The sequence below is a fragment of the Eurytemora carolleeae genome, unplaced genomic scaffold (genome assembly GCF_000591075.1).
Source record: "Eurytemora carolleeae unplaced genomic scaffold, Eaff_2.0 scaffold434, whole genome shotgun sequence".
Taxonomy (NCBI): Eukaryota; Metazoa; Arthropoda; class Copepoda; order Calanoida; family Temoridae; genus Eurytemora; species Eurytemora carolleeae.
The window spans coordinates 106,625-124,683 of NW_019396707.1; the positions used below are offsets into that span (position 1 = coordinate 106,625).

Genomic DNA, 18,059 nt, shown 5'->3' on the forward strand with positions numbered 1-18,059 from the left:
GGGCCCCCCCCCCCCCTACATCAAATGTGCCAACTCCACCATCCCCAAATTTTACTATGTACAAAGCTTGAATAAATTTACATTTACACACACAACATAGTACATCTCATCTCACAGCTTACGGACAACTTTATCATAAATAGCGGGGTATGCTCGCAGTACACAATACTTAATATTAATGTACAGATTACATTGTAAATTTATACTGGCCACTGGGTATGTACAATGTTTAAAGTACAAAATTACTTACATGTACATTGCACACTAATTGACTGGTTGTTTTTATACAAACATTTACTGCATTCGGACACGGTAATTTACACTGTTGACTTACTTGTAAATTTTACATAATACACATGTACAGTATTTACATAATCTTATGACTTACAGACGTACCTGAATGCTTTATGTTATAATCACCAATCCCCATTACATGTATCTTTCTCTGTTTCTACAGGGGTTACTTCCTCTACTAGCTAGTGCCACATCACCAAATAACGAAGTTGACGTACTAGAGCCAACTCAGGTAAACTTTGGAGACAAAAATGATAGTTTTAACCTATAGATGCCAGCGTTAATGTTTTTTTTTGTTCTTTCCACCAAAGGACTTACTCGACTTTATGGTTTATCTTGTCTGGTATGACGCAATTATCTAGTATTAGTAAAATCAAATCATTTATTAGATCACATTTTTAGAACATTAATATTTACATAAAGCAGAGCGTTAAAATTATATGTGCGTATTCATATTCAGCCTTTTATTTTTATTATTTCATAAAGCCTTTACCATCAGAGACGGGTTACGCGCTATGTCTCTCAGGTTGCCAAATGTAGCAAAACTAAAAAGTGTTGCATATGCCAACCTGTTTTGACTTAGTTTTGACGGATTAAATCTGAAAAAATAATTTTTTTTTTTACTTTTCATGATAGCTTTTTTCTGCTGTATTAATTTAATTATTTTATTTAATTATTTTATTTCTTGTTTTAACAGGGAATGCCACTCGAAGTTAGTCTTTCCTTCCTTCAACGTCTTCTCAACATGGCGGATGTTTTAGGTATAATGATCATATAATAATAATAGAAAAGAAAAATATAAATATAGTTGCTTTTCAAAAGAGAAAGAACAGACCGATAGATTAAAAAGTTTTCTTTCTGTTTGTCAAAAAGTGTTAAATAGTTGTCAATGTGGCGGATGTTTTGGTATCATGAAAAAAATTTAAATTTGACCGAGAGCAGTTTGGTCGATTAAATAATTATGTTTGACGACAAAAATTTTCAAATAATTTGAAAACGGCGGTCACTCGGTATTTATGTTGGCCGGCGTCTTGGCGAGCCGTGAAGACCTAATAAAATATAAATAATAATGAAATGATGTAAAATTACCTGATGATTATCCGAAATAATAAGCAACACATTTGTATGTCGTACTACTACTTAAACCAACCGATTAAAAAAATTTCAAATATATTTTATACAATTTTGTTCTTAATTTTCTAATTTTCTTGTTCAGTGTTTGCATCAAGTTTAAACTTTGCTGAATTAGAAGCGGAGAAGAATATGTCAAGCGGTAAGTTAAGTTTATTTAGGATGTCAGGGGGTTGGTTCATCGTTTCCTTGAGTTTCATTCAGTTTGGTTCATTTTGAGTTGTTCATTTTAGTTAAGTTTGGTTCAGTTTGGTTTCAGTGTGGTTCAGTTGTGATCAGATTATATTAAGTTTGGTTAAAGGTTCAATTCAGTTCAGCGGCGGGCGTGCTTTGTAACGGTTCGAACTAGCAAGGTTCAGAGAATTGTTTATAATTTAGTGCAGTAAACATACAGGGTTATCCACAGAGGATGAGACTTCAGAAACGACATTACAGAATTTATTACTGTCTATTTGATATTTATCCAACCAGCTAAAGTTTTTTTTTAAAGATGTTCTCATTCATTTTAAGATATTTTATAAACTGTCCTGTAGTTTAGTAAAGTGTTAACTGTCCTGTAGTTTAGTAGAGTATAAACTGTCCTAACTTTATCAGTTATTCAAATGGTATTCCTCCCTTCTCCCCTGGCATTATATGCACAATGCACTTCTATGAAATTGTTCAACTAGTTTGTTGTTTGTTTGTTTGTTTGTTTATTTGCTTTTATTTAAAGTTTAGTAAACTAGGTTTCAAATAGTTGGTTAGAACTGTAGTATGTTGTCTTATTTGGTTTAACAGTTTAGAATTTGAAGTAAAAAATTAACCCCCGACTATATTTCAATAAATCCTTATACTGAATTTTTCTGTTTCATTATTGACTACTTGCTTAAGTGCTCTGCGTTGCCCAGGTTACTCATAGTTACTCCCGCTGTTGACCCGCACTTGGTCTTAAGCTATGATTTAGGCAGAAACACTCGGCGTTGCCCGTGGAATAGAAAAAGCCTATGTCACTCCCGAGGGTACTCATGTGTTACTATAAAAAATGTCAGCCAAATTTGTTTAGCCGTTTGGCAGCTATAGCGAATATGAAAAAGAGGAAATAACTTTTTTTAGCTTTATTATAGCTTTATTATAGGTTTATTATGCAGCTTTATTTATTTTAAGATATAAATTTTCAGGAGGAATACTTCGACAATCTCTTCGACTAGTGAGCACATGTGCAGTTAGAAACTGTCTTGAGTGTAAGGTAAATTAATGGGGGGAGGGGTGGGTGGGTAGTATGCCATTCTTTTTTCTTTTTCCCTCTCCTCATATCCTCATTTTCTTTGTTTAACATTTTTTGTAATTTTGTGTGTAGTGCCTATTATTTAAACAGCCCTTATCGGCTAGATAAGTCCTAACTATGGTATTGTCTGTATGTATATAACATTTCTTAAAAATGTTTTTAATTAGTCAAAATAAAAAGTTAAAGTCAAGTAGATATATTAACCCCTGTCCCATATAAAAATATACACTCCTGGTTCTGCTATTCATGATTTCAATTCTTTTTATTTTTAAATTGAATTTGCTTGACAGAAAGTAAATATCCGTTTTATTTCATCTCGATAGATTTCTCCCATCTTAAAAGAGAATGTGTACTACACTTTTTTATCTCCTCAGGGGCGTACGAGTGGGGGTGGCAGGGCGTGGCAGTGGTCACCCATATAAATAAAAATACTTTAAATCTCACTTTTGCCCTAAAATAAAAAAGCTTTTAACAATACTGCCTTCAGTGTAAATTTATCTTTGATATAATTATTTATAATTATACAATATGTATCGTTTTTATGAAAATATAGATATTTTTTAAGAAACGTTTTCATCTCTATTTTTCACCCATTGAAGCTTACACCACAGTATTAAGAGGAAGTGTCTGATGAGTCCACTTGAGAAAATTACATTACCAATTTATTAACACTTGTTATATGGAAGTTTGTTTATGATTGAATAGTTTACATAGTTAAAAAAGGTAACAATATTTTTTTCAAAAAAGGGGTTTTTAAGGAGGGGGAGGCACAATGTTGCCAAGGGGAAATTTATTTTTTTGCGATCACACAAGCGCAAAAAGTGCCCCCACTACAAAAATCCTCTCGTACGCCCCGTATATCCAATCTAAAATAGAAAGTCTGCTTTTAGAATCAATTTATAACGTTAAAATTCTGAATAAAAATGTCGTCTTCCTTCCTTTTAGAGAGGAAGTAAAGCTGGCACCTTGAATAGAGGTTATTGTCTAATATTTAGGGAGGAAGTAAACCTGGTCCCTTTAATAGAACTAATTGTCTAGTATTTAGGGAGGAAGTAAACCTGGTCCCTTTAACCCCCGGTCCCTTCTGGAGAGCCCTGTAAAGGATCCAGAGAAACTCCTTCAGGATATGGATGTCAACAGGCTGAGAGCTGTTATATACAGGTAACAGGACATGTTAAAGGGATCATTCAGATATTTTGTTATGTTTGAGGTGCCAACTGTTAACAGCAGATTCTAATTTTACCTTTCTGTTGCTCAAAAAAGGAATTTATCTCTTATTTATTTGTGATATTAGCAATTTTAGATAGACTTACAAAATAGCCTAGACTGATAAAATTAAACGGTGATCAATTAAATTGTATTTTTATTTAGTCTTTTTGGGGAGTTTACCACTTTTTGAATACTACACACAAAAAAACGGCATTAGATAAGAATTAAACATTAATTAATCATAATGCCAATGATGCTTAACAATTTGTTAAATTGCTGGATGTTTTTTGGTTGTAATACATACATCTTCCTTTAGGGTCAACTAATATTAGGGAATAAATTTGTCTGAATTGTACAAAAATGTCTAAATATTTCTCTGTTTCCCCTAATTCAGGAATTTAAACTCTAAATCTGCCAAGACTAGAAGTTTTACATGTTTTAAATTAACTATTATGAGGCCATTTGCATTCTTTATGTTTAGCCTAATAAAACATTATTACATTTAAATCCTGTTAACTACACACCATAAACTTAAATACTAATATTTAAACAGAATTCGCAAATTATTTAGTTCTAAGGATTTTTATATTTAAAAGAATAATTGTTAATAATCAAATAATTTTTATTGTTCATTATTTTGTTCTGAAAAACTAAAAAAAAATATTTAGATGATCATTAAAAAGGACTTCAAGTAAAAAATGCTTATTATTTCCTTTATTGTCTATGCCTAGCTGCAAAAATCTGCAAGAAGTCGCTTTCACATGGAAACTGCAGCATGAAAAGCAAGAATGTTTCCATTTATTCCACCAATGTTAACTCTTACCTAATAGTTTTAAAGCTTCAAAATCTTTGAATGGTTCATAGTTTCAGCATAAAAATTTAGAAAAGTTTTATTTGTTAAAAAAATAGTAAATGCAGAAAAAAAGTTCATGACCTGGATCCGTTTCCTTTTTTTCTGGGCAAATCCGGGATCTGCATAAAAACTCAGCATCCTCATCCATTTTATTCTGAAAGATTTTGATAGATTAAATTAGTATTTCAAAGCTCGGTGTTTCGAACATCCATCCCTCACATGTTCCATATGAATCCGCCCCCCCCCCCCCCTTTGAGGATCAGATTAGGATGCATTCGTATCTTGCAAACTTTAATTGAACAACCTGAAACCTTGCAACTTCAGAATCTATTTATTTCCTTCTTCTCCTAGTGTTCAGGAGGTTCTGACAGTATCAAACTAAGATAGTAAAGAGATGGCCTATCCTAGGTGGCTGTTAGTGCGCAGTTGGGCCGTGTCATTGGTCTGTACTTAGACAGTTGGCCACACTAGACTAGTGTCGTAACCAATTGCTACATTAATAGCTGTACCCCTAAAAGACCAAGTTGGGATATTTGTATGATGCAGACCGGAATGAAGTGACATTTAGTCATACAAATTCAAGGGAAAAATTTTTTAAATCGGACCACTTTTACCATTTCGTAATTGTCTAAAAAAATTAATTCTATTGAAATTTCTGAAAAATTCAAGGTCAAACTAAGAACCGTCAGAAATACTTGTTAATAGGAAAAGTACACTTTTTGGAGGTTTTTGAACCTAACTCTGTCAATTTTTTAAAGTTTTGATTTAATCTTTTTAGACATTTACTAAGAAAATGATATATGATATACATGCATATTTCTGTAAATATATCAGACAGCAAAAGTGGTCCAATCTCAAAATTTAGTTTTTTCCTGAATTTTTATGACAAATTTGACTTCATTCCGGTCTGCATCATGCAAATATGGCTATTTTTGACGAAGTCTCAGTCCTGACTTCTACGGAATGATAGTTAACTGCTTATTTGTTTGTTTGTTTATGTATAAAGCCTTTGACTTCAAAATGTTTTTTTCCTATTGTTAAATAAGAAAGCTGAATACAACAGGATGAGGTATCATTCTAGCTTGTCGCACAAAAAATATAGGATAAACGTTTCTTCAGTTAAACAGCAAAAAACTGAAATATGAAATAATTATAACGACTTATCGCAGCTACTGTGCAATGAACGTCTTTCTGTTCCCCAGTTTATGGTCCCACTGCATCATTGACCGTGTTTTAAGCATTTACGGGACACCCACGTCCTACCTCCTCCATTATCTAAACATCACTCTGTTCTATAAATATAAGAACTAATCCAATGTTCCTCTGATGTTATCTTGGTAGATAATGAAGCCTTCTCTATCCTTGGATCAGGTTCAAATTTTCCGGCAAAGTAAATAGAAAGTTTGCAAGAATGTGGGAACTTGTCTTAAATAAGCAGGAGAAGGATATAGAAACCTCCTCAGATTAATCCAGATTTGGTTTCATGGAAACTTTGGAACTGAATTTATCTTGAAGCGAGTGTCGACCTAACTTCAAGTGGCCTTCTGTTCAAAAAAAGCTACATACCTGAATCACAACTGTACTCTCAACAATTTTGTCTGATTAAAAGTTATTCTTTAATTGCTGTTTATCTACTAAAGTAATTTTCGCACATATAGGTAGGAAAATTCATTGATTTCTATATTTTCAAGAATGAACACCAACGATATCTTTCTTACTGTTACTCAAATAGATTCCGGTTTAACGGATACTGGTTTGAATCAGGCAGTTCTTGATGAAGTCTCATACGTAATTATAATCTGAGAAACAGAGTTACGGTTTTTGAGTTGTACACGCTTCAAAATGTGCAAAATGAAAAAGAAATTGATTTGGAAATATAATTTAAGGATTTGAAGAATCCTCTGAACCTCTCCTGAATGTAATCTGTGGCCTTTTAACATCTTTAAAAGAGCCTTAAGATGTTTACTTTTCCTTTGTGCTGTATTGCAGATACTCTTGAGGGGGATCTAGACAGAATCCAATATTTTCCTTTTTTCTATTTCAATAGGAAAGCTCATTAGACAAACTATTAGGAACTTACAAGTCATCTATAAGTAGATTAGTTTTAATAGCAAGCACTTAGCCTAACTTATAGGCTTTGGAGGAAAACTCTTATCCATGTTTTTAGCAGACTTAAATATTTGCTTAGAAATGATTCAATTCTGCTCGTAATAATTTGCCCTCGTTTGTGAATACTATTTTTTTTAACTTCAAAGAAATGTGCAAATCATTGTTTTTAACCAAATTTGTTTGTTCAGGGACGTAGAAGAGACCAAACAGGCTCAGTTCCTAAGCTTAGCGGTAGTGTACTTCATCTCTGTTCTCATGGTGTCCAAGTATCGTGATATCCTGGAGCCCCCGGGGAAGCTGATCAAGTCCAAGTCGGGATCACATCCCGCCAGTGCATCCAGTACTGCTCATAGCTCACAAACCCATCTCTCAGGTAGGTTTTTTTTATCCATTGATCGGAGTTTGAATTTTCAAGTATTTAACATTGACATGACTTAAATCTTGCCTCTAACTCTAATTTATATTCCCTATATCTATGCAACCTGATGGCGTAGACCTTTAATATTTCATATTTTAACTTTTTTATCTATAAAACTTCAAAGTTTAGAATAAAAAAGGTCTGTGTCATCAGGTTGAAAAAATTTAGGGATTTAAAAATTAGTGTTGATGGTGGGTCTGTCTACAAATACTTTGGGGTGATGGAACATCATTACTATTTATCACCAATTATTTATCTTTATTAACACCCAGTAAATTTGCCTCAGAACAATTGGCTGCACCATTCTTTCACCCATTTATTTATTGCACGCTCACAGACAGACAGAGCAGTCACAGTAGTCAGCATGATGCAGGTAGGAAGTGTGCACAATGTGTGCCACGTGGTTCCTGTGCACAGTGCGCACCACGCAGTAACTGTGTCCAGTGTGCACCTCGCACTTATCACAGTGTGGCACCCGGTTATCACCGATATGAGCGGACTCAGCGCGAGTCGGATTATTTTTGTAACTGCGCACAATGCCGCAACTTGGCAACTTCTATGGACATGTGTTGTCAGTGTTGTGCGTGTGTGGCAGCTGTGCCCCAAACCAAACCAGCCAGACAGTACAATGTACGCTCAGTGTCATTGCGCGGGGAGAATCAGGAAACTTTAGAAGTTTGTATAACTAATGATGAAGTAAATGATGATCCTCCTGAAGATCTTGATGATATTGCTCGCGCACATCAAGCAGTCAGTGATTACCACTCGTGTTACCCTGCCCAGCCACCATCTAATCACTGTGCTAACTGCCCACCTCCCTGCAGGAACTTAAATCATTCTCAATAAACTACAATACCCATCCTTATATATCACTGATTCAGATACACAAACCCATCCCCCTTTTTTCTCTAACCATTAAAATTAATTTTGGGTTTCCCATAAATTAACTTCACAAAAAGTTATTTTCCCTAACTAGGTTAAAATAAGTTATTAATATATTGACATGATTTGCTTGTAACAGTGACCCTAACTGTGTGGCTTGTGCCCAGCAATGTCCTCATGTAGTTGATTACCATGGTCCAGATTATCCTCGGGCCGATCATCATCCTAACCGTGGTCCCCGGGGGCCCAAACATCATAGAGGTTAGAGGACATGGTCCTAACTTACAGGCGATGGAAGGTTCAAGTGAATCATTATTTTCCATCTCTAAAAAAACTTGCTTTGTGTTTAGAATAGTTCTGTTTGAATTAGCATGTGCAATGTTTTCTATTTTTGACCTCCTTGCATGAATAGAACCCTTATGAACATTAAAATGTTACGACAACAAATATGAATGATATGTTAAAGATTTAATGAGGCCATGACGTCATCCCTTAATTTACTCTGCATTTAGCCATGATAGCATCTGAAAGTATACATGTATAACTTCAAATTTTATTTTCAACAGACCAAAAACTCAATAGAAATTTGAACTAATGTAAGCTGTTTCCTTTCTTTTGGTTCTAATCTTAATTTTAAATTTGGCCTTTATGAATGAAAGAAACCCATTGTGTCATCAAATAATCTGCAAGATGTATTAAATACAATAATATCTCCAATTCATCCTCTAAAACCGAAGTAATCGCCCCTTCGCCGCCCCCCCCTTCTACAGCTAGAACTATCTTCTCAATTTCTCTTCACCCTTTCATGAACAAATTGAATCTCTCCTTCATCTTGGATTTTAAAATTCTCTCTTGGAAGAGAATGCTCGGAGAAACTTTCTATTCTCTTTATGAAAAATTTGACTTTAATTGGCATGTTTGTCTCCCGTGTTGATTTTTTTTCGACCATTTGAGAATCAAACAAAAAAATCCAAAAAATATTTGTTAAAACCATGCAGGAGAATTGCACAAAAAAGGTACAATTTTGCACCAGACGCCGCTTATCACACTTTTTTATTACTCACCCTGTATATATATATATATACAATATTATTGTTCTCAGAAATATCCTAATAAATGAATTTTAGTCCCAAAATCTTAAGTCCTAGGCAGGGATTTTACTGAACAATCATTTAGTGAGAAAACGATCGAAAAAGACGGTAAATGAACGAAATGGGTCGTTCACGAACGATAAACAAACGAAATGGGTAGTTCAGTTACGATGAACGAAGGAAATTTTAAAAAAATCGAACGTGCCCATCTCTACAATGAAGTCCTTTTAATGTAGGAAAATGTGAATTTCATAATTTTAATAATTAACAATATAAAACTCTATAGTTAGTAGTCAGCTTAGTAGTCTAATCCAAGCTTAATTTTAAATTAAATGAAGGTTTATATTCCAAGTATTTCGTTTAATTTTAAGCATGCATTGCAATGCATGCCACTCCAAGCACTCTCATTCAAAATGCATGCCACGTGTAAAGAATGCTACATGTACAATTATCGTTAAAAATGTTAAAAACAATTCTTTAGAATTAAAATTTTTATTTTTAATTGCTGTATATTTTTTTTTAATTAATTACAAGTTGGAAATCAATTGCTACTTAAAGTTTTTATCAAGGCTACAAATTTATTTTGCGAATAATAACATGTTGATTTGAAATTTTTTTTTAGCTGTTATGTATTTTTTAAGTTATGCAGTTTTTAAAAAATCAAATAATTTTCTACTTCAATGATTTTTTAAATTAAAAAAAGAAAAATTTCTAGTGTTTCTGTTTCTTTCTGCATTTAAATTGGATTCAGGTTTACAGGCTGTAAAGTTTAGTTTCAATAATTTAGAACACATTCTATTCAATAAATATTTTGCAAGATGTAATAAAGTAAAATGAATATTTTTATCTATTCAAAATTTCTTCATTTTAGCTCTTATAGACAACGAGCTAAAAATTAAAAACACTCAAATTTGCCTTAGAACCAGGAGATCACTTTAACATTAATGTGACCAAATCAAATAATTTAACGAGATCAAATCAAATTGATCTGGTTCATAATATAAAATTAATTCATGAAATCATTTCAAATTGATTCATAAAATCAAATCAAATTAATTAATAAAATCAAATCAAATTGATTCATGAAATCAAATCAAATTGATTCTTGAAATCAAAGCAAATTGGTTTATGAAATCAAATCAGAGTGATTTTGATAATGAATTGATCAACTTGATTTCAGGTCCGAAGGTAGATGAAGAGGATGAGGAGGATGGACAGAAGTCTGTAGAAACTAATATTTCTATGGAATCCTCGGGCTCGGCGGTTATGCAGGTTCGAATATTTGAATATAATATATAATATTCATATATAATACAAGAATTTTTCCAATTTATGTTCTGTTGAGATGTTATCGAAAGTCTGATTTAATTTGATTTTTATAGTTTGATTTTAATTATTAACTTCTTATTATCAAAATATGTTATGAATAGAAACATATGACTTTCAATTTTTTTTCAATTGTCTAATTTTTTCAATCTTGATTTAGTGAATTGAGAATGACAATCCTTAGATTGTTAAGATTCATTCATTTTTTGCACATTTATTTATTAAGGGAAAAAACTAAAATTGAAGAATTTTTATTAAAAAAAACTGATAAAAAGATTGGATTTTGATTTTCTATTCACTTTTTTTATAAAATTTAACTTTAAATCCTTAGTTAGTTTTTTTTCGCTAAAATATATAAACAACCAATAGAAAGCTTAATTTTTAACATTTTGATTTTGAACTTATTTTAGATTCCAATTCAAAAAATTTGATTTAAATATTTTTAGTTATTTTTATAAGGAATCCTTTACAAGGTTACTAAACCTAGGCCTGTTGTTTTAGATTTGTTATTTTAATTACAAACTAAATAAAGAGGAAAGAGTTAAACGGTTGCCTCTAACTCTAATTTTCTAAACATTATATCTTTGCTGCCTGATGTTGTAGACCTTGATATTTCAAATTGGTTTGAAGTGCAAAAGTTGTTTGATATCTGAACTTTTACTGTTCAGGAGACAACTGAGGAGGAGATGTTAGAAACTAGAACCCAGGAATCCAACCAGGAAACAGCGACCATGGATGTTTCAGGTTGTTATTATTTCTTTCTTTATTGTCTAGGATCAGTTTTAGCACATTGTACACCTATTACACACAGATTTTTTTTACCCCAAAACAGGGTCAAAAATATAAAAATTATGCCACAAAAAAAAACATTTTAATGTCTAAATAAAAGGCACAAATGATATCTTAACGCTTAAACTCTGTCAAAATGATTAAAATATGCCACTAACATTATATAAATGCATTAAATATGCCACAAATTATGTCTTGTTCAAATTCAGTTCAACTTCTAGGTTTGATAACATAATTGTATAAATTGTAAAAAAAAACTGCCACGAAACGAAAATCTGTCACAAAAGGGAAGCACTACACCCGCCACAAAGTTCCTAGATGAAACCCTGGTTTAGATCAATTTCATTTGGATTCGGATGCATTCTTCAAAAATTGGTTCTAATTTTTCTGAAATAAGTAAATAATACATAAGTTGACACTCAACATAAATGTTTTAAAGCAAAAGTTTTTTTTGTGTTTTGGTTGAAATTTTACCACTCTTGGATCCGGATTCGTGGATTAGCAAATATTTTCGGATCCGGATCTAGGGAGCTAAAATTTTGCTGATCCAATGGTGCCGGATCTGGATTCTAAGCACTAATTTTTTCCTAGGACTTAATTTTATAAAACGGTTGTTGAGCTTTGAAAGTTTAAATCATAGATAAAGATAGATTGCGCAGAAGACGACATTTTTTATCTTGAAAGATATAAATGTACAGAGATGTTTTAAAGATATTCCTATTATATAGATTAATTAGGTCGGTTGTGAACATTGGCTGTTCTTATGTCATTGAGTACTTGTGCTGTACATGAGTTCTGTAAAAAGAAATTTAAGTTAGTTTAGTCCTTCCCATGTCCTTCTTCTTCATTTCTCGTCAATATAATATATTGCTCAGTGAAATAATTTGATATTCTCAAAAAATTCACTCCTGAGTGATTTAATAATTATGAAATCCATTAAAACACCAAACAACCCGGCTTATCATTGAAGTACACTTTAGCCCCTGTACAATTCTTATTGATTTTGTGTACATAAGCTATCTATATTTATTTATTTATCTATGGTTTAAATCCTTTGTTTTGCTGTATAATTAAATTAAGTTTAGAACCATCACAAACTATAATTTAGGGATGAAAGACATCAATCTTCAATAAAAGTATGGAGGAGGGACCCTTTCAAGCTTTAAAATTAATGATACGAAACTTTAATATAAACTGACCTCGCGCCTCAAACTCCTAACTTTTTAATCCCTGTATCTTTGCAATCTGAGGATTTTAAACAATGAATTTGGCAAGATCAAATAGGTCAAGTTTGAAATATCAAAGAATTGCACCTTCAGCTTGCAAAGGTATGAAATCTAGAAATTAAATTTAAAAATTAAATCTAGAAAATTAACGTTAAAATAACTGTTATCTTAACTTCCCATTAATCTCTGATTCACAACGGTACCAGTCTTAAAATCTGTGTCTGATTAAGGTTGAATAAGATAGCCATGTTTATTTCTTTAAACATTATTATTTCCATTTGTGGTATCTCTTCAAGTGACTTGCGCATTTCTCGTGCTTATACAGAGGGGAAGAAATTATCAGATAACAACAATACCTTCCTCATTATTGTGTAAATACTTGGGTAAAGTGTACTTTGGTGAATCAGACATGCCCTTTTTTTTAATGGAGGGTCACTTGAAATTTAAACGAAAATCCCTTTTTTTCCTTTGAGACTAAAGACAAACGACAGATCTAAACAAACATACTTTAGAACACAAATTAAAATTATTATATAAAATCATGAACATTTTTCAGACGGGAATAGCAACAAATCTCTTGAGCCCCGGGGTGAGGATACGGCTGTACATGAACAAGGAGTACACGGGGGAGCCGGTGTACCCTCCCATCCTGTCCCTGTAGTTGACAGCAGAGGGGAGAGAATTCAACAGGTGGCAAATATGTTTTTATTTATTACTAAAAATCATTTGTTCATTAGTTTCCTTTTGACTGTATTTATGAATTAGGCTTCTTTTTCATTCTATTATTTTTTTTTAGACTTATAGCTGATTTAAAGGGAGTGACCGGCAATGTATGGTAGTTGAACTGAGAATGTAGTATTGTGGAGAAATTTTTTAGGAGGATTCAATTAAGACATATAAAACGTTTAAATAATGTAAAATTTCAAAGTCGTCTATTTGGGTGGTTACGTTTTGAGAATAGGTCTCAAATGATTCCTAAACATTTCTCCACAATACTACAGTCTCAGTTCAACAACCATACATAACCGGTTACTCCCGTTAAACAAAGATTGACATGTAACGGCCTATTACAGCGAACATGTTTGCCTGTCTAAGACCATATGAAAGATTTAATAACACATTTAATACGAGCCTCACAACCAGAAGAGGCTTTCTATAATTAGTAATTTTTTAAAGTTTTGTTTTATGTACTTCATTTTTTTTGTATTTTTGTGGAAAGCAGTGCGTCCCTGAAACTCTAATTGATTGATAGAAAAATTATGAAAATATTTGTGATGCTGTCTAATGTCTAGGATATATCTGTTCTGGGAGGAGGAGCTCCTGCTCAATACCAACTAGGACCTGTTGGAGGGAAGAGACCTGAAGACTTGGATATCAACAAGTTCACTCCTAACCGTCCCTTACCAGTACCAACACCAAACAGGTATACTGTACCCACGCCAAACAGGTATACTGTACCAACACCCAACAGGTATACTGTACCCACACCAAACAGGTATGCTGTACCCACCCCAAACACGGATACTGTACCCACACCAAACAGGTATACTGTACCCACACCAAACAGGTATGCTGTACCCACACCAAACAGGTATACTGTACCCACACCAAACAGGTATACTATACCCACACCAAACAGGTATACTATACACACCAAACAGGTATACTATACACACCAAACAGGTATGCTGTACCACACCAACCATGGTATACTGTACCTTCACCAAACAGGTATACTGTACCCACACCAAACAGGTATGTACCCGCATCAAACAAGTATACTGTACCCACACCAAACAGGTATTCTGTACCCACACCAAACAGGTATACTGTACCCACACCAAACAGTTATATTGTACCCACACCAAACAGGTTCACTTTACCCACACCAAACAGGTATAATGTACCCACATCAAACATGTATACTGTAATCACACCAAACATGGTATACTGTACCCTTCTACCTGTACCCTCTCCAAACAGTCTCTGAGTGAGAGTTGAACTAAGTTTAAACTGACTGTGACGTATAAGAATAGCTAATTTGTTTTATTATTTATATTAACAATAGCAACAAAGGGGGAAACCATTTTGTAACCAACTTGTGTTTGGGAAATCGTCTTTTTATTTTGTTTATATCTCTACTTTAAGAATTATATTCCTGAAAATTTATTCAATAAAAGAAGATATACTTCTGCTAGAATTCTTGTATTCAACAAATAGGACTATTTATATTCCTTGCATTCTTTCAAGAATATGTTTTCCTAACAAATGTTTGGTTCAAGGGGATGTTTATGAATTAAAAAGGGGGTTTGGTCCAACAATTAAAATAATTGTGTCGCAAGCTCTTAAACAATCGAAACTAATATTAACCGTGTCAAATCAATTAATCAATTCAAGGTGATTTTTTCTTCAGTATTGTTTTGAATAGTGCTTAGGATCCATTTTAATTGAATGCGAATCCGGATTCTGGATCCGCATTAAAAATGGATCCGGATCCAGGTCATGAACATAATCAATATGATAATCTGAATTTTAAAACAATAAAAGAATATTCACATTTTTCTTATATTTTTTAGCTAATTTTTATGCTATAACTTTTTTATTTTTTAATAACAACAGTGTTCATTTGTGTTCTGAGAGCGTACGTTTTTTCACTGGTTTTGTTTCCTTGGCTATTCCGGGAAACCAAAATGGGATCAAACCTGGTTTCGAATTGATCTAAAGTTGTAAAAGAAATAGCTTGGACAGCATTCATCAAGGTTGTATAATAAGGTTTGTTACTCTCAATGCACTCCAATATACAGAAAATGTCGTCTCCTATATAGATTGACAAATACCCAATATGACGGAACTGATTATAGAGGCGAGCGTAATGTCATCTATCTATCTATCTTAGGAGACGACATTTTCCTTACATTGGAGCACATAGAGAGTAACTAACCTTACTATACTATACAACCTTAGCATTCTGAAATATTGGACCCCTCTTGATGTTTTTGTGCTAAATGACTAAAATGATCCAATTTTTCATGAATGTTTTCTTATTTTGGGACAAAATGTTCCCAAATCATGTCTTGAGAATTACTTTTTCATTAGATTTCATTTTAGAGAAGCACTTCTTACACAGAAACTGGAGCAAGCTCTAGGGTCAGTCTGCCCTCTTCTCAGGTAAAAACAAATGTTTATAAAGGGACGGTTAGTGTATTTTCAAGTGACCCTCCATGCAAAGTTAACAATGCCCGAATCACAAGTAGTAGTACCCTTAAAAACATCTGATAAAGGATGAATTAGATATAAATGTTTATTATTTTGAAATATGATTATTTTTAATTGTGCTTTCTGTACAAAAGTGACTTTTTTTATGAAAAATTGGTTTTTATTATCTTGATTTTGAGGGTCATTCATATTTTAATTTCTTTGCAGGATTGAAAAACTAGTTCTTTCTCAGTAAAGTTCATAACATTTTTTATAATTTTGAATTTTTGTATCAGAGAGATAATGACAGATTTTGCTCCTTTCCTTGCTAAAACTTTGGTTGGATCACATGGACAAGATCTACTCATAGAGGGAAAGGTATTAATATTATTATTATTTTATTTATTCTATTTTCTATTATTGTAATTATCATTGTTAATGTTATTATTATTATTATACTAAGATTGATGTGCTTTTTAGAATGATTCTAATTTAGGACCATATTGTCCGAGTTGCGAATGAAGCTGAGTTTATTCTCAACCGTATGCGTGCTGATGACGTACTCAAGGTTTGTTTGTTTACATTTGGTTACCAACGTACCGTACAATGTTTGTTTACATCATGTTACAAGTTTACTGTATAATTAACAGAATGTGTGTACATCTGGTAAAAAAAAAATTTCATTTTTTTTAAAATTATAATTTTAATGTTCATAATTCTGCTTTTTCTTAAATTTAATTCATTTATTTAATTTATTTTAATAAAAATATTAAATTGACCGTCTATCTGATGTTCAGCATGCTGAGTTCGAAGGCAGCTGTTTATCTAGTCTGTCAGATAGACAAGAGGAGGAGAAGATGTGTGATCATCTCATCTCAGCAGCTAGGTTAGATAGATTAGTATCATCATTATTAGTGTTATCATTATCAGCATTACCAATAAATACCAACAGTTATTAACGTAATTGTCTCTATCAATTTTATCATCTCTAACATTATCGTTATCATCATTACCATCATAATTATCAAAATAATAAAAATATTTTTAGTACAAATTTTTTATTATTATCAACAATTATCATCTTCTCATGTTGTTATTATTACAATTTCAGGAGACGGGATGGAGTGCTAGCAGCTAAACTAGTTGATAAACTCTGCAGTATACTCCATAATCCACACGGAGCTTGGAGTAGTCTTAGCACTCCAGGGAGTAGTCCTACTAGTCTTCAGAGCATTCGTTCAGTACCTAGGTAGTCATTTATTCATTCATTACATAGTCATTCATTCATTCATTACATAGTCATTCATTCATCCATTACATAGTCATTCATTCATTCATTACATAGTCATTTATTCATTCATTAAATAGTCATTTATTCATTCATTAAATAGTCATTCATTCATTCATTACATAGTCATTTATTCATTCACTACATAGTCATTTTTTCATTCATTCCATAGTCATTCATTCATTCATTACATAGTCATTTATTCATTTATTATATAGTTGTTCATTTATTCATTACTTAGTCATTCATTCATTCATTACATAGTCATTTATTCATTCATTGCATAGTTGTGTATTCATTCATTACTTAGTCATTCTTTCAATTATTCTTTCATCATTTCATCTTTTTGTACATTATTCTTTAGAGTTCAGTACCTAGCTAAGTCATTCATGTATTTACTTATTTACCCATTCATTCATTGAACTTTTTAAATTGTCTAATAAGTAAACGCTTAAAGGGAATGAAAGCGTAATTTCAAATGACCTTTCATATAAAGAGGAGCATTCCCAATTCACAAATATACCCTTTAAACCTTTGACTGATTAAGGATGTCGGACATATCTATATTTATCTACTGAAACTCTTTAACTCTTAGTTTGAAAGCTTTATATATTTAAGAAATATCAATAACTACCCTCTAAGAGGGGCAGATAATACAACTTCACTTTTGAATGTTTAAAAACCGCTTTTAACTTAAAACTGTCGATACTTTGAGTTGCAGAAGTAACAGATCAGCTGCGTTTGAGAGGAATTCAAGCGGGTTCCGACATGTTTTAGAGGAATTCAAGCGGGTTCCGACATGTTTTTTAGAGGAATTCAAGCGGGTTCCGACATGTTTTAGAGGAATTCAAGCGGGTTCCGACATGTTTTAGAGGAATTCAAGCGGGTTCCGACATGTTTTTATCGATCAACAGTCAAGTAAAGGTTTCAAGGGTTCCCTTTAAAATCCGGCATTGCCCTCTTAACACGGAGGGTCACTTGACA

General features: G+C 32.6%; 1 protein-coding gene across 1 annotated transcript in view; it reads left to right on the forward strand.

Moving 5' to 3' along the window:
* LOC111707636 (neurobeachin-like) overlaps positions 1 to 18,059 on the forward strand; it is a 90,583-nt gene that overhangs the window by 47,221 nt on the left and 25,303 nt on the right. Inside the window, 17 exon segments of the mRNA XM_023480769.1 lie at positions 458 to 526; positions 992 to 1,055; positions 1,511 to 1,567; positions 2,583 to 2,650; positions 3,735 to 3,850; positions 7,049 to 7,233; positions 7,616 to 8,102; positions 8,300 to 8,421; positions 10,432 to 10,523; positions 11,246 to 11,321; positions 13,149 to 13,282; positions 13,885 to 14,015; positions 15,701 to 15,760; positions 16,084 to 16,227; positions 16,268 to 16,355; positions 16,585 to 16,673; positions 16,899 to 17,036. Of these exon segments, the coding sequence (XP_023336537.1) occupies positions 458 to 526; positions 992 to 1,055; positions 1,511 to 1,567; positions 2,583 to 2,650; positions 3,735 to 3,850; positions 7,049 to 7,233; positions 7,616 to 8,102; positions 8,300 to 8,421; positions 10,432 to 10,523; positions 11,246 to 11,321; positions 13,149 to 13,282; positions 13,885 to 14,015; positions 15,701 to 15,760; positions 16,084 to 16,227; positions 16,268 to 16,355; positions 16,585 to 16,673; positions 16,899 to 17,036 (2,120 nt within the window).